General features: G+C 36.9%; 2 protein-coding genes across 6 annotated transcripts in view; one reads left to right on the top strand and one right to left on the bottom strand.

The window, feature by feature from the left end:
• UBR1 (ubiquitin protein ligase E3 component n-recognin 1) overlaps positions 1-11,964 on the top strand; it is a 61,255-nt gene extending 49,291 nt beyond the window's left edge. For all 5 annotated transcript variants that reach the window (XM_041400471.1, XM_041400298.1, XM_041400381.1 and 2 more), the window contains 10 exons: positions 1,005-1,072; positions 1,908-2,058; positions 2,874-2,961; positions 3,642-3,775; positions 5,044-5,152; positions 7,237-7,293; positions 7,768-7,845; positions 8,498-8,668; positions 8,818-8,919; positions 9,374-11,964. In XM_041400471.1, the coding sequence (XP_041256405.1) occupies positions 1,005-1,072; positions 1,908-2,058; positions 2,874-2,961; positions 3,642-3,775; positions 5,044-5,152; positions 7,237-7,293; positions 7,768-7,845; positions 8,498-8,668; positions 8,818-8,919; positions 9,374-9,515 (1,100 nt within the window). In that variant the 3' untranslated portion in view covers positions 9,516-11,964. The remainder of the gene's footprint in view (positions 1-1,004; positions 1,073-1,907; positions 2,059-2,873; positions 2,962-3,641; positions 3,776-5,043; positions 5,153-7,236; positions 7,294-7,767; positions 7,846-8,497; positions 8,669-8,817; positions 8,920-9,373) is intronic.
• A 3,312-nt stretch (positions 11,965-15,276) lies between these two features.
• Positions 15,277-26,555, bottom strand: LOC121334076 (photoreceptor outer segment membrane glycoprotein 2). Its single transcript, XM_041401001.1, has 4 exons — positions 26,227-26,555; positions 22,419-23,087; positions 18,302-18,548; positions 15,277-16,873 (listed from the first exon to the last, which is right to left on the bottom strand). Exons 2-4 carry the CDS (start codon positions 22,997-22,999, stop codon positions 16,607-16,609), a joined length of 1,095 nt encoding a protein of 364 aa, XP_041256935.1. The 5' UTR covers positions 23,000-23,087; positions 26,227-26,555; the 3' UTR covers positions 15,277-16,606.
• Positions 26,556-27,629: the final 1,074 nt, after the last annotated feature.

Below are 27,629 nucleotides of genomic sequence, written 5' to 3'. Positions count from 1 at the left end.
ACTCAAGTCTGGAACAGATGGATAACAATTATTTCTGGCAATGTTCAGAATTACTCAAGTTCTCTATAAACAGGTGGATAAAGCCGCAAAATAGGTATTTCTTAATTGCCGAGACCTCATCTTCTCAGCATGGAGAAGGGAAAGCTCTGGAGAGGCTTCATTGCAGCCTTCCAGTATCTTATGAGGGCTTATAAAAAGGAGGGAAAGGGACTTTTTAGAGAGATAGATAGGGGCAGGACATAAGTGGGATGGTTTTAAACTGAAAAAATCAGGTTTAGATTAGACAGAAATTCTGTACTGAGGGGGTGGTAAAGCATTGAAACAGGCTGCTCAAAGAAGTGGTTGCCCCATCCCTGGAAGTGTTAAAGGTCAGATTGGAGGGTGCTCTGAGCAACCTGATGTAGTGAGTCACATTCCTGCTTTTGGCAGGGGAGATGGAACTGCATGGTCTTTCAGTGCAAACCATTCTATAGTTCTGTGACTTTCAGTACTTTCAAAAGGCTGCTTGAAGCCTAGCTTAATATATTTCAGTCCCAGGGTAAGCTAGTTTGAGTCATGTAGCTTCCCCCATGTTTCTTGTTGATTGGGTTAGTATGGGTGACCTTTGTGAATCCCACTCTCTGATTTGCTTTCTGTTAGATAAGACAGTTCTTAAGCTTTTGTGTTGGGCAAGGTTGTGAGGCATCTGGTGTTGAGGTGCCTAAGGACCTTCACCCTTAACACTGTGATTTATTAGAGCTGCAGAAATAAGGATTTATGTCTCAGAATTTTGAAGATATATTAATTAAAATGATTAACTGTTCGTGCATGTGGAAATAGCTAAACATGCACAATCAAATCAGTGGTAAACAATTAATTAAATAGTTCCTTACTTAGGGATCTAGACCTTTGTTTGGTGAAAATACAGAAATGATTGAGACTCTGAAATCAGATTCTGATACTACAGTTCAATCCAAAAGAAGAAAATACATGCTAAATGTATAACTGATACCTTTATTTTGTAGTTCTCCTACCAAACTTTAAAGGGGAGGACACTCCATCTCTCTTAGAAGTAGATATGTTCCACATTTTGGTAAGCAGGTTCATTTTATTATTCATATTAGTACTTTCTTTTGAGCACAAATTTTTGTGTACTGTACTCTGTAAATAGTATGTGTTCACTTGTGTGAGTCAAATAATTATAAATGAGCAACAATCAAATGATTGCATATGACTGCTGTGTTTACTTCTAGTTCTGCTAACTTTCAAATCTTTGCTGTCTTGTTCTTACTAAATTTCCTTCTTGCAATCTCAATCTTCTTTTTACCACTTCCATTCTTATTAAGCATAAAAAAATAAATTTAAAAATGCACTCAGTTTCTTTCCCTCACTTTCTCTTTGTCTCAATCAGTATCTCATACTCTGATTCCTTCACATTGACTCTCATTACCTCCTATATTTGTCTTAGACTCTTCTTTCTGTTCTTAATATGAATCTGTATTATAGGTTTTTCTACCATTTAAAAAAATCCAAAAAAACAGCAACAAAACCAAACTCACCAAATAAAATCTGTCATGCCCTGGCTGCCCTTCTGTCTAATGCTTGGTCTCACTTCCCACTTTTTCAATGTGCTTTGTCTCCTGTCAAAGAACAGAAAACTAAGCTTTTTAAGAACTGGGCATGGTATATCTCTAAACTGATAATTAACATTCAACTCTGTCTGAGTTTCCCATGTGCCCTAGTGCTTAAAATAGTTAATACTCTCCAGTGAGTTTTTGCTACAGTTTGAATTAAAAGTAGCAACATAGATTAATATACTCAGACTACAGAAATAAAATACAAATGTATGGTGAGAATATAATTGCTACCCTTGTATCTATTACCAAATTTTTGGCACTTTAATATTTGCCTATTCCTTTTCACTGTAGGTGGGAGCTGTGTTATCCTTTCCATCTTTATACTGGGAAGATGCTGTAGATTTGCAACCTTCATCAGTTAGTTCAGCCTATAACCATCTCTACCTCTTCCATCTGACAACACTGGCACACATAATGCAAATTGTCATCTCTTCAGCAACAGGTGTGTATTTGTGTTGCATTTTTCTGGCATTTTTGCACAGTATCTTAAAAATAATGGATTGATACCATTAGTGTCTTCCAGGTAGAAACGTCCTCATAAGAAGTGACACTTAGGCCTAGGTAGTAGTAACTGTTTTCTGGTAAAAATTAAATAGCACTACATCAAATTCAGAGCATTTTATTAGACCACTTCTGTGTGCTTAGGCTAAGAAAACCAAATAGTTATTGATATACCAGTACTTGTTTCAGTCAGTCATTTCAGAGGGGTAACTTCCCCTTCTTCACTCCTTGTAAGAGAATCAAAGTTCTGCCAGCATCACTGAGCTGCCCTGTGATAATCCATATGGATTTGGGAAATAAAATTTTCTTTGTCCTTCAACTTCATGAATACCCAGATCTGAAATACAGAATCCTGTAAACTGATAGGAGAAAACTTTTCTCTCTATTAGTTAAAAACTGCCGTGGACTTTCTAGCTAGTACTTTGTTTTTTCTTCAGTATGATAGGAACTTTTAAAAAATCTGGACATTTAAAAAAATTTCTGTAGCTTGAGCTATATAAGACAAGTTCAAGGGAAGGAAGTGGTTCTTGACTGAGGATAAGCAATGAAGGTGTAATCCTGATTCTTCCTTACAGCACTAAGTCTTAGGAGAACATTTTTAAGACAGAAAACAGCAAATAGAAATGAATTAAGCAAATTAAAGTGGAATTAATTCTGTAATGCAATTGAATAATAAAAAAAAAGGTTTTAGGTTTGTAAAAGAGAAGTGTGTCAGGATGTAGTGTATTTACAGTGGATTCTTCTTTTTGTGTGCAGAATCCCCTACTGCTCACTCATCTGACAATAGTGAGGAGGCACAGTCAGCACAGTCTTTCTGTAGAGAGGTTTGCCAGTACACCAGTGGGTAAGTAACACTTCAGTTGTAGTGTTAAATTTTCTTGGAACAACAGCAATCCACAGGATTGACCAGGACAACACACAAGACAGGAAAAAAAAATACTTATTTTGTATGGGGAGTTAGCACAGTGCCTTGTGCTTTCTTCCCATGCTCCTGAACACTGAAACTGGTGAAAGAAATGCTCTTAGTTAAAGTGGCTACTTTTTGTGGACAGAAGAGTGAATTGTTAGCCTGAGGATGAAAAAATACCTGTATCCATTGTGGAGAGAAATACATCCAACTGCAGTATTTATTTTTCTTTGCTTTGATTATTTTGGTTTAGATCTCTTGTGTTACAAATGGAATCCAAAAAGAAGGAAATGGTCCTACTACAAAAGGGGGATAACTGTAAAGCTGAACATTGTTGCTTATTTGAGTGTTAGTGCCCATTTTTCAGACTTTTTTTGACAGGTACAGCTGTCTAATTTGAAGATTTAGTACAAGTGTGGTTCATAAACTCAGTACCCATTCCTTGTGCAAAGGGGAAGTTGGAAGTTAAGTGCTGGTGGCTGTGTTTCACAGAATTTGGGGTACACGAGGGTTGCTTCTACGCAGTTACCATTCTACCAATGCTAGCCAAAATATGATAGTGCTAGAATGATTTGCACTATGAATTACAACAGCTTTTTCTCATTTGTGTTCTACAGTTGCTTTAGTCAAGATATTCCAGGCTGGCTTGTGTGGGATTGTGTTAAAAAAGGCATCATGCCTTACCTTCGTTGTGCTGCTTTATTTTTTCATTATTTGCTGGGAGTTTCTCCACCTGAGGAGCTACTACAAGGTAAGTATGAGAAAACAAATGTATGACCTTCTTTGTCTGGAAAGAATTTTTAAATGTTCACAATAATGTAACAATAGCAAATACATGAAAATAAGACTTGGAAAGTAAAGGAATTACTAATTTATAAAGAAAGGGACAGGCATGTGAAGCTAAGTTGTGCTGACCTGCATAGAAGAGCATTACTTCTGAGTACTTCTGAGTATATGTAAATATGTGAATTATCAGGGATGTATTGCTAGTAAGTACTTGTTGATAAAGATTCAGCAGTTTAAGGATAATTTCAGGAATTTAGGTTGCATCACCTGAGAAATTGCCTGAAATATATTTTAAAAGCCCAGGGTTTTGTATAGTGCTAATGCTGGTAAATGCTAACGATACAGGGATTGAGGAAAACAAAGCAAAGAGGTACAAAGCACATTATAAAACTTGAGTCCCTTCCTTGAGGTAAATGCTAACGATACAGGGATTGAGGAAAACAAAGCCAAAGAGCTTTGCACATTATAAAACTTAAGTCCCTTCCTTGGAGGATCCTAATGCATTACTGATACTAACTCCAAAAAGAAATATTTTTGTGTCAAAATGCAAGGAAACACAAAATCATCAACTATTTAGAAAGAGGGTCAGTAATTTTATGAATAACTGAGGCATGTGTATATATATATATGTGTGTGTGTATATATATATATATAATGTATAATATATAACAACAAAAATACAAAATTGATTTATATAAACTGTGAACTGAGTTTGAATTTTGTTAGAATATACAAGTCAAAATCTCTGCACATTGGGATATGCTGTTATCCTTACCAGGGGTCTGGATCTTTGATTCTGTAGGGAGGAGTCTTTCTGGTGAACCAACAATGTAATTTTTTGTAGCAGAGACAATAAATGACCACCCAGCAAAATTTAATATCATTGAGGACTATCGTAAGGATAATGAAAAACTAAAATGCCAGTGCAGAAATCTGTTGCACTTGTGTTATGTATTATGCAGTAATTTAAGCAAGGAATTCTGTTATGTAACGTATGCATTAAAAGATACTTAATATATATCAAATTTATTTAAACAGATCCTCAGCTAATCCAAATTATTATAGCTCTGATTAAATTGGCAGAATAATACCTAGTTGCACTATGTAGGAGCTATGATGAAGCTGTAGGATACAGACTATTCAATGGAAAAGGGATCAGGAGATTTCTAGTTTTGAGTGAATTATTCAGCAGTGTTGAAACACTTAAACACTCATTCATGTTTTCTTTTGCAGTTTCTGAAGAAGGGCAATTCAAGGCACTTTGTAGTTACCTCTCTCTACCTACAAATTTGTTCCTGCTCTTCCATGAATATTGGGACACAGTAAATCCACTGCTTCAAAGGTACTAACTGGGAGTGGACAGGCCATGTTCTTTTGTGGTGGTCCTGTGGGAATTCTAGATCAAAATTGTTAATAAATGACTGAGCTCAATTTCATACTAAAGTTCTAAAAACTTTGTACAGGTACACTGAATCTCTTAAAGCACTTCAGAAACATAAAGCACTCTGTATTTTTGATAATTCCAATATTAAATAATTATAGTTTAAGGGACTAGTGCTTGCAGACCTGTATGAAGTCATACATACAAGTTATTTTAAACCATTGTGTGTTTGATATGCCATTCAGTGTTCATTTGCCCATTTTTAATCTGTCTACAGCAAAAGCGCTGATTACATGAGCTATAAAATGAGATGTGGAAAATCATGCAGCTGGCAGGGTGAGGCTTTTTTTTTTCATTTCCTCTCAACGTGTGCAAAATAGACTGGTGGATGTTGAAATTGGCTTAATGGTTAAAAGGTACAATTTGAGCGTTAAGTGCATTGCCATCTGCAGTCAGGGAATCACAGAATGTTAGAGAGTGGGGAGGAACGTTAAAGATCATCTGGATCCCACCCCCCTGCCATGGGCAGGGACACTCTCCACTAAACCAGGCTGCTCCAAGTTTATTCAACCTGGCCTTGAACACTTCCAGGGTTGGGGCATCCACAACTTCTCTGGGCAACCTGTTCCAGTATCTTACCATCCTCAAAGGAAAGAATTTCCTCCTAATTTCTAACCTAAATTTCTCCTCTTTCAGTTTGTGAAAGTAGCAGTAGAGAAAACATTCTTTCTTTAGCAGTAAAGAAAGAATTGGTTAAATTCTGCATTCAAAACCTCAAATTAACAGACACACCATATCTCATCCCCAATTAAGAATAAACCAGCTATATTGTATTGGAGAATGTGTATTTAACATGACCTTTTGGGCACCTGGTGGCAGTAATGGTTATTCCTGGTTCTTGACAGAGTTCTCTGACTCACATTACCTTTTACTGCATTGTTATTTGGTTGGGTTTTTTAACCTCTAGTTGTTTTAGCCTTTGTTGTCTAGATTTCTTCAATTTATGGACATTTTGAACTGTTGATTTCCAACAGTCCATATAGCTGACCTAAACAGTTCTCTGCGTATGGTCTTATTATGATCAATTCCATTTGTAGTATATATTATTACTTATAAATTAATAGATTAATTTTTACAAGTAAACTATTAAACAAGTTTGTCTTACTTGTTCTTACATATTAGCTTAAAGACATAGAAGTGTTCCTAACACATCACAGGAGATGATGCTTGTGAATATTGGGAAAGATCACTAGAAGCAGGATTAACAAATAGTTACAGTGCTACAGAAAAAGAGGTTTTAAGTAGGAGGCTACATATTTAACATAATAGTAACAGTTGCCAAATCATCATGCAGGTTCCCATATGTTTTTTCACAGAATCTTATTTCAGAAGACTGAATTTGATGATTGTTGAGAAATGTGTTAAATGAAGCATACTAGATTGACCATCTGCTGCAGTTCTTTCTCCCTTCTTTTTTTTTTTCATAGCAATAACTTAAAAGGCATCTCAAACATACCAGCTCCTCTCTTCAGTAATTGGCCAATACCTGCCACTGTTTTGGTAGACATGTTTGGCCATTCTAAGCAAGCATGCATCATGTAATAAACCATGGTAAAATAGCCATTAGGTGATGATTATTTAATGAAAGCAGCAAATGTTTTTCTATTAGATTGCACAATATTTATTTGTGCTGTATCTTTTAGCACTTGTGTTTCAAAAGGTGCTGTGTGTTGTAGCCCACGTTGAGGAACTGAATATGTCTGAAGACTTCTTGCATTGTTTAACTGTGTAAATCTAGTGGTTTTATGTGCATGATAGTATTTTTTAGTGTTTTTTCACATAGGTTTTTCCTCCTGTATGCAAAACATTCTCCTGAAGAAAACTGCTAAAAAACACCCCTACTTTTCCTTGCAAAGTTTTAGGTAGAACTGTCAATGCTTTTTATCAGTGTTTTGCCTTTGCATATCACTTACTAGTTTAGTTTAATGAACCTAAATGAATATTTTTATCAAATGCTGTCATCTGCAAATATTTGTTTGAAATAGGTGGTGTGCTGATCCAGTGGTGTTAAGTTGTTTGAAAGGGAAAAGCATTGCAATAAGGTAAGCTTATTGTTGTTGTTTTCTCCTGGTTTTGACTTAAAACACTTGAAAGAATGAAATGCTTATTGTGGGCAAGTCAGAGACTAAATGTTTTATTCCTTCTGCTCTACTGCTAGAAGTATATTTTTCTTTAAATGTCTTATTATTCCTCATACAGTGACTCTTTATTGAGATTGTACGACATTGTTAGACAAGTAATCTGTCCTGCTCTAGGAAAGAACAAAAGCTAACTGAAATAGGAAATGTTTTCATACATGTAGGTTATATGTGAAGTTTAACACCTTTGCTGGAATATAGAAATGTTGAAGCTCCCATGTGGAGCATCTCATTTGGGATTCCAGGACTGAAGAATTGCTCTAGAATTGTGGACTTCTGCAGAAATTACCAAAAGCTTAGCAGGGATTTGTGGGTATTTATTCCATTGTTTACTTTTATCTTTATTATTGTCATAATACTTCTGTTTCACTTACCCAGGTATCCTAGAAAAAGAAATCATTTAATAGAGCTTCCTGAAGACTACAGTTGCCTTTTGAATCAAGCCTCTCAGTTTAGGTAAGATGTGGCATATTTAGTTGTTTCCTTAGGTGTTTTGTCACTTTTAGTGAATTTTATATTCTTGCAGTTACTGTAACTGGTATTGACAGAATACAGAAATTATTTTGTAGTGAAGGCATTGTTATGGTTATACTGGCCAATACTAGCAGCTGTTCATTTTAAATGTGAAGCACAACAGCTTGCTAAATGAAGTCACTTGTGTTTGATGAGACAACATATAAAATTTTATAGCTCAGTCTGCTGGTCATTTTTCTTCTGTGGAATGTGCATTTGTTTTGGCCATAAGCCTGAAAATTATTTTTGCACTGGACACAACAAACCCAGATGATGGCACTGTTTTATGCCAAGAAAAGTGAATCATAGGATAATTGAGGTCAGAAGGGACTTCTGTTGATCATCTAGTTCAACCTCCTACTCAAAGCAGATATCTTGCAGATAAATAATTTCAAGCAGTGTGAAAATACCACATAGGGAAGCAGATATGTTATATGATTCTGATATAATATGTCTTAGGTTTTTGATTGTGATTTGGGGTATTTAATTGGTTGGATAGGTATTTTTGGTCTTTTCTTAAGGAACATTAACGTTAGTTAACATTTCTTTTGAAGTTTTGATTTCTACTGTGACCTACTGGTTACCCTTCTTTTAGATGCCCACGGTCTTCTGATGATGAACAAAAGCACCCAGTATTGTGTTTGTTCTGTGGGGCAATGCTGTGTTCCCAAAACACTTGCTGTCAGGAGCTGGTGAATGGGGAGGAGTTGGGAGCCTGTACTTCTCATGCTCTTCAGTGTGGAGCTGGAGTCTGCATGTTTCTCAAGTAAGTAGCTGGAATTCACAGCATTGTCAAAGCATTTGATTATTTTTGTCTGAAATAAGGAAATGTTACTTTGACATAAATTATAGCTTAACAGAAATGGAAGAGCCTCTTGGAGCTGTTTTTTAAGTGTAGCTATTCTTTTCTTTAAGGATCAGGGAATGCAAAGTTGTCCTCATTGAAGGTAAAACCAGGGGCTGCTTATATCCTGCACCCTACTTGGATGAATATGGAGAAACAGATCCAGGTCTAAAGTAAGTAAATGCTTGACTTCCTACCTTTCCATTTTTATATCTCCTTCCTTCTTGTACTCACTATATCTCTGTCCTTCTTATACACATTCTTCTATCTAGTGTTTGTAGCACAGTATGTAATGTGTGTGTTGGCCTGGGGAACTGATGGCAGTTTCCAGTCAGGAATGGGCAGTTTATAATGAGAAAATACACTTTTTTGGTACTGTTAAACTTTCTGACTTTTCTCAAGAATGCTTTGCATGCATTTCATTAGAAACACGTGAGGGCTGCCATTGCTGAAATGTCATCCTAGAAATAGCAGTTATTGCTTGTCACAAGTAGAGATTTTTACATTTCTGATAGACTTGTTTGGAATTTAATTAGTATTTAATTAGTCTAGAGTTAATGTTAGCCTATTTATTGGACACTTGCTCTTCTGATGTGCTAACTGGTTATTCTCTTTTCCTCTCTGAAGAAGGGGCAATCCCCTGCACTTATGTCAGGAGCGCTACCGGAAGCTCCATCTGCTGTGGCAGCAGCACTGCATCATAGAGGAGATTGCCAGGAGCCAAGAAACAAATCAGATCTTCTTCGGATTCAACTGGCAGCTGCTCTGAGTCTCTTGATTTAGTGAAAACTCTGACCTGTGGCAGTGCTTTGGAAAAGGAAACGAGGGTGACAGTAAAAAATCTACTCAAGTGGTTTCTGTAGTTCAGACAATTAATTGATGGATTCTCTAGGTTGGATATATCACTGATGCATTGAAACAGAAACTCATATAATATATTTTCCTCTTTTTTCCTTTCAAAAAAAAAAAGGAAAGTCACATTCTGTAATTATTACTGAACCAGAAATATTTCCATTTTTTCAGCAGTTTGAATTGTTTTACATGTTTTCATGAGGACAGTTCCCAAATGCTCTTTTTCAGAGCACACGCCACATTTGTCTCTTCCATGACTTGAAAACATATCTAAATGGTGTTGCCAAGGAAAAGCCTCCTTTACTTTCTTCCTGGGTTCTTTTCCCAAGCTTAGTGAAGCTTTAAATAGATCAAGATCATATTGGAGTGGAAGTGGTGCCAGGTCTTTAGTCACCTGCAGCAACAGGTACAATAAAAAGTAAGTTTTACAGAAAAAGCTTGCATTCAGATATACCTTGGGATTTAATGAAGAGTTTTCATTGATGAATTCTTTAAATGAGTGTGGAATAGAAAGCGCTTGGGGGGATTACCATCTTGCTTGTTGCATCAAAAAATTAAATCTGTGCTTTTTGCATTGCCAGAACTGCACTTTAATGAATTTATCCTCCATTAATGTATATCATAAGAGGTCTGGGGCTTCACCATTTGCCTAGGTTGTGGTTAGTTTTACTTCTTTTACAGTTTGTCTTCTGAGACTTTCCCCAAGAATCAAAAGTGAAAATACTGCAGGTGGGTAGTTGTAGTGTAGCTCTGTAAGCTGTACAAGAGCCAGAAATCTTAGTGAAGTAAACAGCTTTCAAAGCTATCACTGGACTAAAATCAAGGCCCAAAACCAGCAAGTTTTAGAGTCAGAAATAAGTTTGCCCATATTTGAGGGGTTTTCCACTCATCATCCTCTGTCGTTGTTTGGAGCATGTTTTGGAGTCTGCGTAAATGAAATTGTGTGTTTTGGGAGGCATGTTCGGTGGTTCAATGTCAGGTACAGCAGAAAAGGGAAGAAAAGGTGGCTAAATCTTTGCTCTTCAGTAGTTAATAGCACATTGTGATTGAACTCTCTCAATGATATGTGATTGTGCTTCAGTTCTAAATGTTTGTTGTTCTGTTTTCTGAATTTCAGCCATAATTTACATGAAGGAATTTGTAATGTGATGGGTAAAAACTCTTTCACATGGAAATGGCATCTCCTGAGAAAGTTTGAAGTTGTCACTATCCTCCATTTCCCTGCCCCTTTGCTATTTGGATTCTTTTGTGCCATTTTAATCAGGCTTTCAAGGGGAGGTTTTCAGATTAATATCTGAGTGGTTTTGTATGATTTCTTTTTTTTGTTTTCCCACAATTACACGAGAGATAGTAGAATCACAATTAATGATTTAGATTTAAATACCATTATTCTGGGGTTTTTTAAAATGTTTTTTGAGTATGTATGTATGAGTACACTGAACAGCACCATAACTGATCTAAAGATGGAATACCATCTCAAACATTGTTCTGGTTTCAAATACTTTTGAAAAACTTTTGCTGTAATCCTTCCCCAGTGATATAAAAAGTTGGCTTTGGTATATTTTGCAGGTATTCTCTTTCTTGAAATTAAGACCATTCTCCATACTTGGATTCTGTCAGATTTTAAACCTGAATATTGAACTCCTAGAAGACAAACACTAATTCTGTTAGTCTTCTCTAAAACATGTTTGAAACACATACTGAGTTTAGAACAGTTGTCATGAAAACTTGCACTGGTGATTTTTATGTCATCAAAACACTGCTTACAAACAGAAATATTGAATTAAGACTGGCAAATGCCTCATTGATACCAAACCTGTATTCTTTGTTTCCCACTGATATTTACATATTCAGTTATCAAAACCTTTCAGTTATCTTGCACTTCACTGATACAAAATTTCCATTTTCCAATATGCAGTGAGATCACTTTATTTTGTTTTCTGTCTGAACTGTCGTAGACAAGGACAGGAGCTGGTAAGAGCAGGTGAGCTCCTTTAAAGCTCTGGAAATCTCTATAGCTAAAGAAATGGGAGAGGAAAGTTGAGTCTTTCTGTACGTTTGCACATACTAATTTAGCAAATGGGCTCCCCTATAATTCACTGACTAGCGTGGTCATCTTTCATTTCATAAATTACTATGCAGTTTTGTTCACTGTGAGTATAATCTGTATTTAGTGACTGCAAGATGCTTATGCCACTTATTTCTGTTCCATCCAAGCTGACAGAAGTTATTTGATAATGCACATACTGGTATCTTAAATTGCAAAAATGTAAATTTGAAACTTGTATAATGTTCTTGTGCTTTTAAAATAAAATATCTTGTATATGTATATTTAAAAAAAAGGAAATAAAGTAACTTCTCGTAGATTATTCAGTTTTTATTTGAAGGCACTTTGGCACCTCACAGTTCATTTTACAAGAGTGTTATAGTGGTGTCTGTCAGTATAGGAAAAGAGAAAAGCTGGTAAATGGTTGGTAAACTATCTGTTTATACAGCCATGTAGGCTGTATCTTGGTTGCACTGTAAGGAATGGTAGCATGCCTTTTGTTATGTAAAGATACACTCCACTTGAAACTTGTCCTAGTGTTTTACAGATGCAAATTCCTGCAGTGTCTACATAAATTTCTACAAGAAGTTAAAAGTACAGAATTTGATATTTATATGCCCTGAAACTGATTTAGTTGGTTTTGTATCTTCTTGAAGACCTGGCTGTACTGTTTGGCAGATATTAACCTCTAGAAAGGGAAACTTTATGGTGTTGGTCTCATCTGCTGTGTGATACATAATTTTAAAAAAAGGGGTTTATTATGGACCTAAGCAAACAGTCAAGACATCTTTTACATAGATATGGCCACTACTTCTTGCTCTTTATGTTACAGGCTGCTGGTTATCATCATGTTCTTTCTGCTTTGTTGAAGCTTTGGGCACAATTTGAGTGTTAATGATGTTGCTCTTTATGCGTATTCTTAGTAAATGGTTTTTAAGAACTGAATTACTGAAAAGGTAAAAGGTAGAGGTAGATAGTTTGAAGTCTACTAACAAAAATGTTCTGAAGAAAATTAGAACAGGAATCCTGTTAATTAAGGGAAAGAAGAAAAGAAGCCACAACACTATTTCATGTGTAATAAAAATCTCAATGTAAAAATTTACATAGAGGAGTATTTTCACTATTATGTGCTTTGCATTGTGGTTGAAATGCGTTTATTTTCTAGACAACAACCTTGAATAATCTCCAATGTAAACTATTCAGATTCCTAATACAACATCTATATTGTTACTTAGATTCTTCTAGCCTATTGCTTGACCAGGTGTTCAAAGATATTTTATCAAAAATAGAAGTAGTTTCATTTCTGTGGCACAATCTCTTCTCTTTTTTTTTATCAGTATTTTCCAGGTAGGCTAAATTGGAAGGTTGATACAGGAAAAAAATGGCTAATAATGAAAATCAACTTCCTTACCTGTGTCTGAAATCTAGTTATTTCTAATCCTAGTTACATTTCTCTGAAGTTCCATTCAGTCCAGTCAAAATCGTTCATGAAAGTGAAGTTATGTAAAGGAAATTTGCATTGAAGGAGAGCAAGCTGAAATTCCAAGAGGTGATATATACATGATTTTGTGTAATGGTGAGTAAGAGATCAGGTAGAGAGTTAAACATGAGACATTACAATGGGACTTGACTTTTCTTATTGCTGTTCATGAGATCAGTGTCAAAAAAGGGGTATAGTTTGTGCTGTATAAGTACAGGTTGTCAAACAACTTAGAATCCATCAGACTTAATTTTAGGTTTTTAGGCTTTGTGCTTGAGTGAATGAGCTGCAGCAAAATGTTGTGAAGCACAAAGTGGAGACTGTAGATTTCACAATCATTTCAAGTCCTTGCTGTATTTGTGGTTAGCCTTTTTAGAAGACTGCAGAACCTTATCTCTCCTCCTCAGTTGTGCCTGAAATTTAATATTGGCCTCTTTGGGTACAAGAATTGAGATGCTCATCCCAAGGTACCAGTTCCTGCTTGAACTATGTTCATTTTAACTAAATCCTAAATGTGCTGCATGTTTATATTTCTTACTATTTTTTCTCTGTGGTCAACATAGACTAAGTGTTTTTAGTGGCAATGAGCAAGCTTTAAAGGAAGAGCATTGTACATGCAATTTCTAAAGAAACTCTCATTGTGCCTTCACCAGAAACTCTACATTACAGTGTTCACTTTCATTTTTAAATTAAGAATTTGATGAAGAAGACAGTTTTATGCATAAGTGAGTTCCTTACTCTGGAGTTTTCTGTATTGTTATAAATTTTGGGCTGGATTAGGCATTAGTAACAAATAGGATAAGAAGTGTCCCCAGAATCGTATTTGGTTCTGTATCTGAGCAGATGCCCTGGCTTAAAGGCTTGGCTCACTAATGCCATCTCCGTCTTTATGAATTACAGAGAATTAAAGATGGAGTCTGTGCTGCTGCCTGAGTTTGTTTCCTTGATCCAGTGCCTCTGATGTTAAATACTGCAGGAAACCCAAACTATCGTGACAGGTGCTATAACTGAAGCTGGATATGTAGGGTGTAGCACTTCCATGTTCTGAGGAAATCAATAAATACAAAGCAAAGAAGAAAGCATTTATTAACAAAAGTAAATTTTATCCTGATACTGTGAAACAAGCTGTTATCCTTTTATAATGTATTCCTATCGGTGGAGACTCTGAATGCCTAGACAGGATAGAAATTAACAGTCTAATGACTAAGTAATTACTGGTAATAGGCCAGATAAGGACTGTTGCCTGTGAGATGTATGCTGAAAGTAAGCTAATTTCAAAACCAATCACATTCCACTGCTGCATTTTGGGGCAGTTAGCTGAGAGATAAAGGTTAATGTGCTAAATGCTGATTAATCTTTTATGGTAAAATGTGTTTTCTTCATATGCAAGTAAATGAGCTATGTGGGGGTCAGAGAAAATTGTATAGCTGGCTACTTAACCTCTGCTCTTTGTGGCAATGTGTTACAGCTGCTGCTGGATGGCATTTTTTTTGTCTTGACAGAGATGCTGAGGCTGGATCATCAGTTCACTCTTCCTTCCAAATCTGTTTTTTCAGAACAGATTCTTGACAAACCCATTAACTAGAAAACTATCAAAAGAGTAAGCTCGCAGTTCTTATAATTCTACAAGCTTTAGTTATTGAGGTCTAGGACTGTTTTACCAAAAATAGAATAAAATTGTCTTGAGGAAGTAACTGCTATTGACTGACACAGGTGACACTTGGCATACTTATCTGAAAAAAAATACACTGCATTTAAAGAAAAATGTGTGAAATCCAATTAGTTTGCAATACATGAGTGTCTTTCTCCTTGATCTCTCAAGGAACTACAACTTTCTGCATTCATTCTTTTCCAGCCTGTATCAGCTAATTATAGAGTTGCTGGTAAGTACTTCTGGCTCTCAGAAATGGCTGAAGGAATTACACACCAGTTAAGTTTTAATCACTCACTGGGCAAAGTGATTGCAATGAAGACAAGAAGCAGGCATACAGGTAAGTGCAGTGCAAAGAGAAGAATTAGCAGTTCTTGTAGAAGGAAGTCTCAGATTATAAATCTAGTTCTTCGAAGGGGTTTTAAGATGCTTAAGTGTAGGCCTATCATGTTAGGCAGTGGAGGAATTCCAGTTGAAATTATGGTCATGGACATAGCCTGCTGGAATTACACTACAAATTATTACATTGCACAGTTTATTTACAGTATATCCTTATAGTATAATTTTTGCTTTTTCTCATGGGATACTACAATATTTATGTAAAGAAATTTTTACTGTTATTTTGCACAGTTTCAAAAGCAGGAATTGTTCTATTTAAAATATTTCAGTGATAAAACTTGTTTTACTTGATTATCCAAAGAATGCACTCACAGCAGTGACAAGTAAAATATTTCATTTGGTCTTTCCACCTCTGTTTTTTATTGGTACTTTTTTCCTGCTGACTATTAATGATCAGTTACAGTCATAGGGCATCCTGTAACTACAGGTGTTTTGGGCATTGAAGGTTTTCACTCTATGCATTGACAAAGCTCCTGAGTAGCAGGGGTGTGATGTGTGAGCTGTCAGTCTGTCTGCATTCATTGATTACAAATAACCTCTTACCTTCCCACCCCTGGATCAGTGTGGTAAGTACTTTTGAAACTAGGAGCTTTCAAACATCTAGGATCATCAGTGTTTGTTTCATAGGAAGTATGTACTTGTTTTTAAGCTTGTACTGTCACATGCTAGTTGGAAGTTTTAATATTCCCGCACAAGCTGGCAGTTTTCTTAAGCAGAGAACTCCTTTCAACTGTACCCTTTGACTTTCAGGGAAGTGGGGCAACTAGCTTTCTCTAAACTATTGGAGGGGAAGAAATGAAAAGGTACTTCAGACATTTTGGGAAAAACAAGTTAAATTCTTTTGTGGTAACTTTTATTGCCTTCACCTGATTTCACATACATGGTGCATTCTTGTAGGCTGTAATATATGTATATTTTTGTTAAAATTTCCCCTTTCCTAACTTGTACCAGCAGAATATTCATTTCAGTTTTTGTCTTCTTTTCTATAAACAATCTTTTTATCCAGTGTAATAATTTCTTTTGGGATTTCTCTGCTACGGGACTTTTATAGGTGTAATGACAAACTTCTTTGGTACCCATTCAACTAATCTTTGTTAGTACATGTAGACTCACTCTGTCTGAAGTATTTGCTTGTGCATAGTGATTATTCTGATGCATTCAGACCATGATAGAAGTCTGTAGGTAAAGGAGAGAAAGTGGGGGAAATTGCAGAAGTTTCTTGCAGTGTTGAGAATCAGGGATTTTACAAGTAAAAACACATCCCTCCAAAGAAGTATCAGCGTTTTTGGAGTTGTCACCAGTCTGTGGCTTGTTCAGTTGTTCTACTAGTTTTTCTACTTTTTTTTTTTTCCCCACCAGATAAAATCTGGTGACTGTAGGACTGTAATAGAGCAGAGCTACATTTGTGATGTCATTTCTTGGAAGATCTGCCTACCTAGCTGCAGGGATAGATTTTGTTGTAATATTAGTTTTGTCACAGTCTGTGTTTTGAACATTAATGTTGGGGTCGTTCATGCCTGAGACAGTGGAGATCTGGTTGGCTTTGCCGAGATTCTTAATGATGTTGATGTTGTATTTGGCAGTTTCCACAAAACTATTTTCTAGTAACCAACCATCTGATTCACCCTCCAGATCTCCTAGCAGAAGGACATTCTTCATGGCTGTCTGCAGGTACCGGACACCAATCAGTACAGAGAGCTGTAAGAAACAGTTAATGGTTAAACAGTTGAAATTGCAGCCTCAGTTCTATCACTCAGTCAGTGCTCTGACTTGTGTATTTACAGGCCTCATAACTGTGTGTAGAGCAGACAAACTCTTTATCCTAGCAATATGTCTAACCACTTTTCTAGTTAGTTACACTTTAAAATAAATATAGCAGGGAGAGATGGATTGATTCTCTCTTCATGCTTCAGGTAGCAATCCCCTTTGCACATAAATACCTAGAATTACTCGTGAACCTTGTAGCCTCGGAGACTGCAACTAATTGATGTAGAATGGATGATAAATTAATGGAACCATCAATCACTGGGAAAGAAAAAATTGTAATATGTTAATTTCAGTGGATTTTTTTTTCCACTGACATTGGTCAAATCAATATTTCTTCCAAGGAGGTTAATCGTTCCTGGGTAAGCCATATGTGTCAAACATGCCAAGGCATGAAAATTAAGAAGGATGGCCTATAGCAGAGGCTCAAGTGTAAGCTTAGGAAAAAGCCCCACTTTCATTGTTCTCTTAGAATCAAGATCAGCTTGTCAATATTTAAGGGAACACAGAGAGCTGCCTCACAGCTTTTCACATACGCCAGGTTATTTCTGGCACCACAACCCCTCCTAGAACTGCCTGAGGACTGTTGTGAACTACTTAAATTACAATGTTAATATTTATGTAATAAATAGAGCAATAGTAAAAAAAACTAAAACATACTAAAAATGTAAGAAAACTTTATTGGAGCCTGTGCCATTGGGGAGTCCTTTACTTGCAGATGACAACATCCAGAGAACTCTTCTTTACAGACATCAGCAGGAACACTTCAGCTTTGCAGGCGTGTAGCTTGCCTGGGATGTGATTATTTTGATTGCATAACCAGCAGCCCAGTCTACTACTAAAAGGATCATATGCCATGACTGCAAGTACTGTTTATTCTGGTGAAACTACGTAATATAAAAAGGCTTTGAGATATTAATAAAATGCTCAATTTTAATTATAAACAAAATTAATGCATTGAGCCAAAGACCTACTCATATTTTATATATTTCTTAAAACTGACTTAAAACAACACTCAGACCTTCTCACCAAATTTCCTTGCAGTTGTGTCACTGCATGTATAATCCTATATCTGGTCCCATAAATGCATCAGGGAAGGGAATATGCTGTATTCTGTTGAAAAAGCTCTATAAATTTTATACATGGTTTCTGATAGTTCTCATCCTTAACAAGATTTCCTTCTGGTCTGTGGACTTTGGAAAAGTTGTCTTTACTGAAAGAAAACCTACAACATTCCTGAAGTGCTTGTGGACTTTATACTGGATACTGAGGCACTTCTCATGTGTTACACCATCATCATTTTCCATCCTGGAGACACAGAAGACTGATTAATCTGATAGAGGCCATTTTTGTGAGACTTACCTCGAACAACCAAATAAGCAATGCTGCAATGCCAATGGACCTCATGATACCAGTGTAGTAGTCCAGCAGGGCCTCTCTGCACCCCTTCATCCAGATATTGAGCTCCTCTGTGAGGAAATCGTAGTTGTAGTGAGCACTGTTGTTTGTCAGCTGGTACTGGATGCAGGGCCGTGGCGAGCTGGGGTTGCAGCAGCTGAAGGGGACTCCGTCCACCAAGAACTTCCCATCAACGTTGCTCTTCAGACGGCTGCAACAGGACAAAGTGGGCATTACAAACCTGGTGGCAGCAGCAGGCAGTGCCTGTGGTTTTAGAAAAGGAAGTAACACAACTCTGCTGCAGTGTAGGCCTCTCCAACATAACAAAAAGAAAATGAGGATATACTTTCAACTGGAGAAGTTGTTTACTGCAGGAACACTGAATATATTTGCTGTATTTAAGTGTGGTATAGCACAGTACCTCATGTGCTTCTTCATTCTGTGCCACAAGACATGAGTTCATTGTTCAGGGAGATGTTGCCTTTTTAGGTATCTTTGTACTGAGTACTAAAGACAATTTTTGGACTTGTTTATCTTGGTGGAAATCTAATGGAAGTTATATCCCTGGAAGTCCTGTGTTTCACTACTTCTGGATTAATTTTTCAACATAATTGAACATAATTTTCAACATTCCATGAGAGGGATCCTAATTACAAGAACAACTTTGTATACCACAGGAACCACTGGAGATCATCTGCTGGCCTTTTGCCACTGTAGCCATTGCAAGGGCTGGTGCAGCACATGTTTTGAGAGTAATTCACAAGGAAGTTTCTACTTCTTGTAACTTCACTTTCTGTAACTTTAAGAAATATATTTATTGCTAAAAATACTCCTTTCGCTCTGTAAGATCAGGAGGAAAACAAGTGGTGAAATAAGAAAGATGAAGAGGAATAGGAAAAAAAAATCATTGAATGGAAAGAGATTCGCTCTGTAAGATCAGGAGGAAAACAAGTGGTGAAATAAGAATGATGGAGAGGTATAGAAAAAAAAAAAATCATTGAATGAAAGAGAACACAGTCTCAAATTAACCAAGATTTTCTGGAAGATAAATGAATCCTTGGCATCTGTTTTCTTCAGAGAAAGAGATTTTCCAGAAACTGGACAATATCTAAGAGGCTGAGAGAGACTCTCACACCTTGGAGAAGCAATCTCTAAGCATGTATCTATTTTTATGCTTGGTGGAAAAGGCTGATTTCCTGAGACAGCCCCATGGGTGAGAACCATGTTCTGATTTATCAAGTCCCTTTGTAAGGGGACTATAATACATGATAGATAATTTTCACTTAGATATACAGCATTCACTATTTGCCAATAGTAAATTTTCTACTATTTTCCAAAACATACTAATTTATTAATGTTTGCAAATAATATTTTTCTGTTCCAGTACAGCTGATCTAAATGAGAGGGAAAGAAATCGTTACAAGAAGCTCATTAGGTAAATAGAATGAGCAGAAACACTGTCGTCCAGTCTTGATCTGGAATTTGGGACCTTCAAATTAATAAATGTAACCTTCAAATAAAACATAAGCTGCTAGGAAGCTCAGTATTTGTGTCAGTGCTGTGATGGCAGAAAAATTGCTTTTATTTTATTGCTGTGAGCCCACTAAATACACCTTCTTTTTTTGTTTCTTGTCCTTTTCTTCCTCTGTTTTTAATTTGGGTTGTAGTGTTTTTGTTTTTTTTAAAGTTCGCTCAAAAACATTTTCCTCAAAGATCTCTCCAGGTAAACCAGGAAGTTCACCTGCCATTTCCCACTCCCATTAGAAATGAGATAGGCATGAATTTTTCTCCATTTTCAAGTCTAGCTTTTCATTTTGTTGCCATCATATCCTTGGTTATGGCAACAGAATGGAATCAATGCAAAAGAGTCCAATTAATCCACTGAAGATAGACTGAAGTGTGTGAGCCATGTTGTGGGCATAGGCAAAACCAAGCACTGGAAGGGGAGGGAGCCAGAGAGGCACAAACCAGAGGGCTCCAGTGTGGGAGGAGAAAAGAAAGCTCATGGAGGAGAGGAAGACTGGCACGTTGTGGCCCTCTATGTTTCAGGGTATTAAATATATTTAATGACCCCAATATAGTACAGCATTTAAGATGGTTGAAGTACAATCTCTTAAACTGGGTCTTAAGCTTTTCTTTTGATTCCAAATATCAATTTAAATACTTTCTTTTGTTCCAGGCTTGTTATAAAGAGGACAGTAGCAGTTTTCAGACTTGGGTTATATCCCTCTGCCATTGTGTTTCCTTTGCTAGTGGCAAATTTAAAAATTATTTCATTTGTGTCTTCGTACTTAATAGTATCTTGGTACTGTTAGAAGGGAAGACCTTAGTAAAAGAGTTGGTGGAGCAACACATTCACTGCTATTTGCTGTTACAATTCAAAGTTGTTACGGTATTGTAAAGCAAACATTTGCTTTTGAGCAAATAGGATTTTTACCCAACCAAAGCAATGGTAGCATTGTACTGCTGTAACCTCACATTCCTACCATTCCACTGACTGTTTCCATGCCTTGCCAAATTGTGGTGTTGGCAATAGAGCTGTAGAACAGGGTTTTGCAGGAAGGTGAAAAGTTCCTTTTTCCAAAAGGTTACATGTGAGTTCACAGTATGTCAGTTCTCCCCTGCTTTGCCGCTTGCTCTACAAACTACGGACACAGAGTACAAGTTGAAACCAAGAAATATTTGATTCCTTCTCCATCCTTTCAGAACATTACCAGTTGGACTTTACTTCCAGTGATTTAATAGCAAATGTTTCACTACCAGATTTGTGGAAGTCATGGTATAGTTTTGTTATACAGCACCAACTTGGATTCTCCCAATCAAGATAAAATTAAGCAATCTAACCGCAGCAAAAGGAATTCAGAAACTGATTTCCTCACACATATTTCACTGTCACCTTCTGCCTAAATGGGGAAAAAGCTGACAGTGTATTCTCAAAACAATGGCAGAGCACAGGTGATCCTGTAGAAGAAAACACAGCTTAATTAAGACCCTTGCTGTCTTTAATTAAGACATTACTGTTTCTGCCTCTCTCACAGAAATAAAAGGAAGTATATTTTACTTTTGACCTCACACTAAGCTACTACTCTTAAATTCCTGGGGATCATCTTTGTTGTCATGTCACTTTTCAGCATAGACCCAAGACTTGAAACAGCTCTGGGTCAGTGTTCTGTGTGACACTTTCTGGCTTCTCTCTTGAGAATGCTTGTATTGCTTTATTTCCACAGACAAGTGTCTTCTGTATGCTGGTGCCCTTGTTTGTATTCTCCTAGGTCCTGCCCTCTGGCATATTTGCAGCTTTCTATATGTGCTTTGCTATCATGGCAGTTTCAAATTGCAAATTCTGTAAAATTAAGACCTTTGGCCTCCCTTTCTCTGGCTTTATTGTCACTGATTTTTGAGTTCAACAAAATGCAGCATTTGACAAATGCCAGTCAAGCTCTTTCCATTTGTCTTTCCTGAGAATATAAAGCTACTACTGTCTTGTCAGTGAAGACCTTTTTCAGCTTTAGAAGAATTATTACAGACTGGATTATCTACTTTTGGAAGTTTTTAATCTTTACCTTCCCTGTAAGTATTACCACTCTTCTTTTTGAGCATATAATTTCACAGTCGCTACATCACGTGAAGCGCCATCACCAGAAAGAAATGGGGGATATCTGCTTTTTTATGCAGTGTATGTGATGTTTGGCAGTTTCTCACATGTGAACATACAGATTTGAACTTGGGATTGCAAAGCCTAATACCTTGAAGAAGAGGGGTCTTTCAGTGCTTAGAATTGACTGTGCAACATACTGATAGTATGTTGCACATATTACTGTTATCAGCTCACTATAAATGAAATTAAAATTTTGAGGTAGCTAATTCACCACACTGAAAAAGGAAATACATCTTTGCTTTGCATCCCTAAAGACTTAGCAAAAGACATCTTTTGACTGTGCATATATTTAGCATATTTTGTGAGTAACCTGATGATTCTACATTTTTTTTTATTAAGATACAAAGCTCCAGGGAAAAGGGCTTTCCAGTCTTAAAAGAGTTTTTCTTCTAGAGTTTTTTGTTATGACTGATAAATACTTACTCCAGAACCTCCTTGGAAGCCATATTCAGATACCGAGGAGATACCCACTGAATTTCAAACCAGTCTCTAAAGCCATTGTTTCCACAGCAACGGAATCCAATTTGTAACAAATCCACTGTTTTCTTTAAGAAACATCGCCCAGGTATGTCTGTGTCTTTATAGAACTTAATGGCATCCCTCAGTCCCAGATAGAGAGACTCTTCCAGTTCATTCCTCATGGTGTAGCACATGAGAGCACCCACCAGGATGCAGAAGGTGAAACAGAAGGTACATACGATGTATGGCAGCATTACTAGTTTCCAGCGAGAGAACTTGTTTGCATCTGAGCAGTCGTAGCAGATTTTGCCCCCCAGAAAGTTGATGATACATGCTATGACCCCTACAGAGATCAGCATGTTGGGGACAGAGTTAATGTCCCCTTTTGCCATCACTTCATTGCGCTTCTTGATCTCTATTTTCAGAAAGAGGCCAAGACTGAAGAGAATGATCCCACTCACTACAGAAACCCAGTTGAGGATCCATAAGATCTGAGCCAATTTGTCCCTCTTGGTTTTGGTGAATTTGACTTTGAGGACAGCCATAGTCAGACACGCATTAGGAAAAGAAGCGTAGGTCAAGGGAAGCTCATAAGCTGATTAGGAGCATGGATCCAAGGCATGCAGTAGAAATCTGAAGAAGAGGGAGAGAGATTACTGTCTGTTTGACCAGGTATTTATAGAGCCTACAAAAGAACTTCCTGCACAGCCTCACGCACTCTGAGTCTTGCCAAGGGAATGCCCCAGTGAAATTTATTGCTTAAATTTCGTAACAATGTGAATAACTTAAAAAAAAACCATTCTAAGGACCAACTAGAGCAATTAAAAGTTAATAGTATGAATAGAGACTCTGGATTCCTATGAATTTTTGTCAAGACCAATTTTCTGTGCAGACCTGATATCTAAAAGTAAACTGGTCTGCTGTCTTTCCTTCAGAAGACTGTGTCTTTCCCTTCTATTTGTTGCCTGCATTTTTAAAAATAATTATAGGTATTTATTACTCTTAGGTTCCTGTGTTATGGTCAGGTTTGTGTTCAAAAGTTGAATGAACAAACATATATAGAGCCTTCTTTTTGTCTTTCCTCTCCAGAAAACATGCTTGTCTTGTTCCTAATTTGGCAACTCTCATTAGAGTGATTTTGTACTGTAAAACTCTGCATTATATAATTATATAGTCATTTAATTCCACTAATACAATGGCATTTATAAACAGTAAATTGTAATCCTGTAAATCTGGGCAAATAGAGATGTATAAGCAGCATAATATTTTCTAAGTTAGTGGATGGTATTACTGAACCTGTATCAGCTAAAACAGGATGAAAAATACCTGGGGACAGACAAGCTGGACAAAAGCAGGGCTACACTGACCCAGTAAAGGATCCCCAGCTGCAGTGAAGCTTAGCATTGGGTAAGCAGATTGTTGCAGAATGCAGTTTAAAAAGGTAATGGAATCCCAGCATCTTCATGTGTTTATGTCGGAAGGAATCAGTTCAGTTTGTACAGGCAAGGAATACATTGTGTGATTCGTATTAGGATATGGCTAAATATTTTCATACACTAAGATTTTAAGGCCTGTGAGATCTAATTAATTCAAATTTCATTTACTTACTCTTGCATTTACAGAGAAAACTAATTCTTCTCAAAGCTATTCAGCTCTTTGTATCTTCTGTACAATGTAGAGAATAGTGTACAAAATGCGCAGTGTTTTTCCTTTCCAGTCTATTTCCAAAGGTATTGAGGCCAGCAGCTTTCTGAATTTAAAAACAGGGTCCTAGTTGTGATGATTGTTAAGGCTGATTATCAGTTATGGCTGAATATTGGTTGTGATCATATTGTGATAATCATATAAATGATAGACACCTTATAGAGATGTCCAGAGAATAGTAATTTATAAAATTACACTTTCTTCACACCTTTCTTCTCCAGTACTGTTCAGACTCCTTTGAAGGGATCATGCTCTGGTGGTACAGAATTAAGCCTCCCTGTGAATTCAGCTGACAGCCTGAATAAGCCTGCTAAGCCTGGAGACAGTATCTTTGATTGCTTCACCATTTAAGCAGTTCATGACTTGACCTTAAATAACTGTAAATGATGGCTGCTAATAGATTTATTTGCCCCTGATACTCAGGCCTCAGAGCTCACAACAGCGAGAATCTGTTGTGAAATTTACTGATTGCTGATACACAGCTCACATTCAATGGCCAGCACACATGAATGCATCACTCAGTGTTTGTTTCTGTGAAACATGTGTGCATATTTGAAAAATGCCTCAAAATTGTTCAGCACACAATTAGTTACAGTGTCACTGAAAACACCCTACTTGCCAAACGTATTTAATTTTAACATTTGGACAAAAGTTGTAAATAGTTCTACTCAAAATTAATCTACTCCAGAGGCAGTGTTGATTTTGAAAGATGTAGATTTGAGACTTTATCATATTCTAGCCATAAAGAAATTTGAAGTTGAGTTCCGTAAGCAGGGATACATTTAATCTCATGTAGCTGTTCCGTCTCAAATTTTCAGATGTCTGAATTTAAAAAAAAGTAAAAACTTCCATGTAAGAAAAATTCTCCTGGTAATTCCTTGTCTCCAGAAGTTCTCATAAGGTATTCTTAGCTTCCTTTGTGCATTTTTAGTATTGTTGTAGGATCAGATTTCATGGAACATTTGACATTTATCTTAGAGTGCTACCCACACCAGCAGCATACGATCTGTGATTTCATGGAGTCCTAGTGCCAGAGAAAAGGGATGGAATGGCTGTTGTTGTAGTTCAAAGGCCACTTCTTGACTGACCCTGGCTGTCACTGATATACTTGGAATTGATCTTTGGGGGACGCTGTGCTTCTCATGAAACCTTGAGTGCATTGAGTCTGGGACAGAAGAGCAAGTTATCTATTCTTGTTCCTAGCCTTCTACATGGATACTTATGTTAAGATTTTCACCTGTGCTAACAGTTTAACAGAATTTATTTCTGATAATAAGATTCTCTTCACATCATAAAGAATTTTATAAATGCATCATAACGTTATTCTTTCCCTAACTGTTTATTAAAGAATTGAATACTAATACATTTATTAGTGTAAGATCTATTGGAACACATGCACAGCTGTGTAGTATAATTTTTTGAACGCCATGAAGAAAGATTTTTCAGCTGAAAGAACTGAACTTCAGTTATGAGCTGAAAGTGTCAGTCTTGCTCTGCAACCTGTGTCTATTCTTCTCCGAGTCAAAGTTGGCAGTGGGTTACTGTAAAGCCACAAATGCTCCCAGGATTTCAGTGGAAGTAACACCTCTGTCATAGTTCTTAGAAACCTTTGCACGTGAGCCACTCCAGAATTATGAATCATATATACACAGACATACTTTCCCCAGCTATGGGACAGCAAACTGGATTTTATTCTCTAAAGGGAGAAATACTTCTGTCAACAAAACAAGACAAATAAGTGTAGAAATTTCTCCCATACTATCAATACTGTTCTCAAGCTTTCTTTGTCTAATTCAGATTTATCGAACTTTAAACACAGCTTCCATCACCATACAATTTGCTTCCAAGATGTCACCTAGCTGTTCCTTTGCTATCAAATTCCCCTAACTATATTGAACAAGACATAGCACAGCTATTTTTTAATAATATTTACCTATTAGGTACAAATTGTTCACAGAAATTTTGCTATTTTGTCATAAACAAGCCACATCTTACTGATTTTGCTAAAATCTGCTATTTTAGCTAAACATACATTGATATTTGTGACATTATAAAAGAAACCACTAACCTGCTTCAGAGGACTGAACAGGATCTTGAAACTGGTAACTTGCTGAATAGAAGGGAGAAAATACCTGAATTGGACATCCTGAGGATGACTGAAATACTGATTTCCTGATGTCTCTGTAGTTGCTCTGTCTTCACACTGACTCACCAATGGAGATGGAGAAAACCACTTCAACTCTCTTGCCTGTGCTAATCTCTCCTTCATCTCTAATCGCAGCTAAGAGATTTATTTCAAGGTTCTTATGCCACCAGATTAAATCCCACAAAAGAGGCCAATTAACTGAGTGTGAACTGGGATTTCACCAACAAAATGGTTTACAGGACTTTCTTCTACTTTTTTACCCTGCTGGAGATTTGGGCTAGTAAGCAAGAGAGCTGTTTTTCAGTACCTGCTAATGTCTTCAATAGCTCTTAACTTGTTTTTAACAATAAATATGCCTCCAAAGGAAGGAAGAATGGGAATAATGAAACTTTGTGATTCTGTGGGAAGGGAAAATCTATCTTAGGCAATTATTATTTATATCCACTATTATGTTCCTTACCCATCATTCCATATTTTGTTGCTTTGAATGAAATTTTCTGTACTCTGTGTATTGAATGTGATTGTCCAAGAAAAGAATTCAAGTAACCAAGAGCAATTGGATCAGCTGTATGATTCACAGTAGGTTCTGGTTTGGGAAGCTTTTGAGGTTCAAGAATAATCTAATAGAAACGTCTGTCCTTGTCTCTTATCTAGCCCTATTTCAAGCCAGAAGAAAAAGTGTCATGTCCTCTGGCTTTTCTGAGCCCAGCAAGTAGCAATTTGTGGGACACATGTGGCTGGTTTGAACTGGCAATGGTGGTGGCAACAAGCTGAGTCTGCAGCAGGGCTTTGTCACGTTAGAGGTGATGTCAGTACCAAAGATGAATCCCTAAGCAGGACCAGGTTTGAGCTGTAGGGTCCATATTTATAACACCCTAGCACAGCAGAGAGAGTTCAGTGGGCACACGACTGACTGCAAGAGACCCTGCACCAGGCATTGTAAGCGTGTAGAAATATTCTCAAAAGCATAAACTGTCCTCTCCTGGCTTATGATAAGCAATAAACCAGCAGCCTGATATGACTGTGATTCTAACTCTGTTCTGGCAGTGCACTGGCTCTATCCTGCCTGTGTCCCAGTGATTCAGAGCATACGTGATACATCTGGGACCTGTTGGACCTGCTGCATATAGACCACACAAATGCTTGCATATGATCAAATACACCCCAATTGCATTGAACTAATCCTGTGCACAAATCATTCATGCTTTGGGCTTGCAGCACTCGTGCAGACCACAGGAAATATTTTAGATCTGTTAAAATGTGTTGGTTTGTGTACAGATCAACTCCATGGAAGCGTATTCATTCAATAGGTATAATGTATTCCT

This window comes from Onychostruthus taczanowskii, unplaced genomic scaffold (assembly GCF_017590055.1).
Source record: "Onychostruthus taczanowskii isolate IOZ18803 unplaced genomic scaffold, ASM1759005v1 scaffold1, whole genome shotgun sequence".
Taxonomy (NCBI): domain Eukaryota; kingdom Metazoa; phylum Chordata; class Aves; order Passeriformes; family Passeridae; genus Onychostruthus; species Onychostruthus taczanowskii.
The sequence above is the reverse complement of the archived record's forward strand: the minus strand, read 5'-3'. Positions and strand labels throughout refer to the sequence as shown.

Bases quoted from the DNA above. Each gene is read 5' to 3' on its own strand.
- LOC121334076 (XM_041401001.1), bottom strand. From the start codon at position 22,999: ATGGCTGTCCTCAAAGTCAAATTCACCAAAACCAAGAGGGACAAATTG. The intron at 18,549-22,418 runs GTAAGTATTTAT...GTCCTGTTGCAG, and splicing joins GCTTCCAAGGAGGTTCTGGA to CCGTCTGAAGAGCAACGTTG. The intron at 16,874-18,301 runs GTAAGTCTCACA...TGTTTCTTACAG, and splicing joins TGCTTATTTGGTTGTTCGAG to CTCTCTGTACTGATTGGTGT.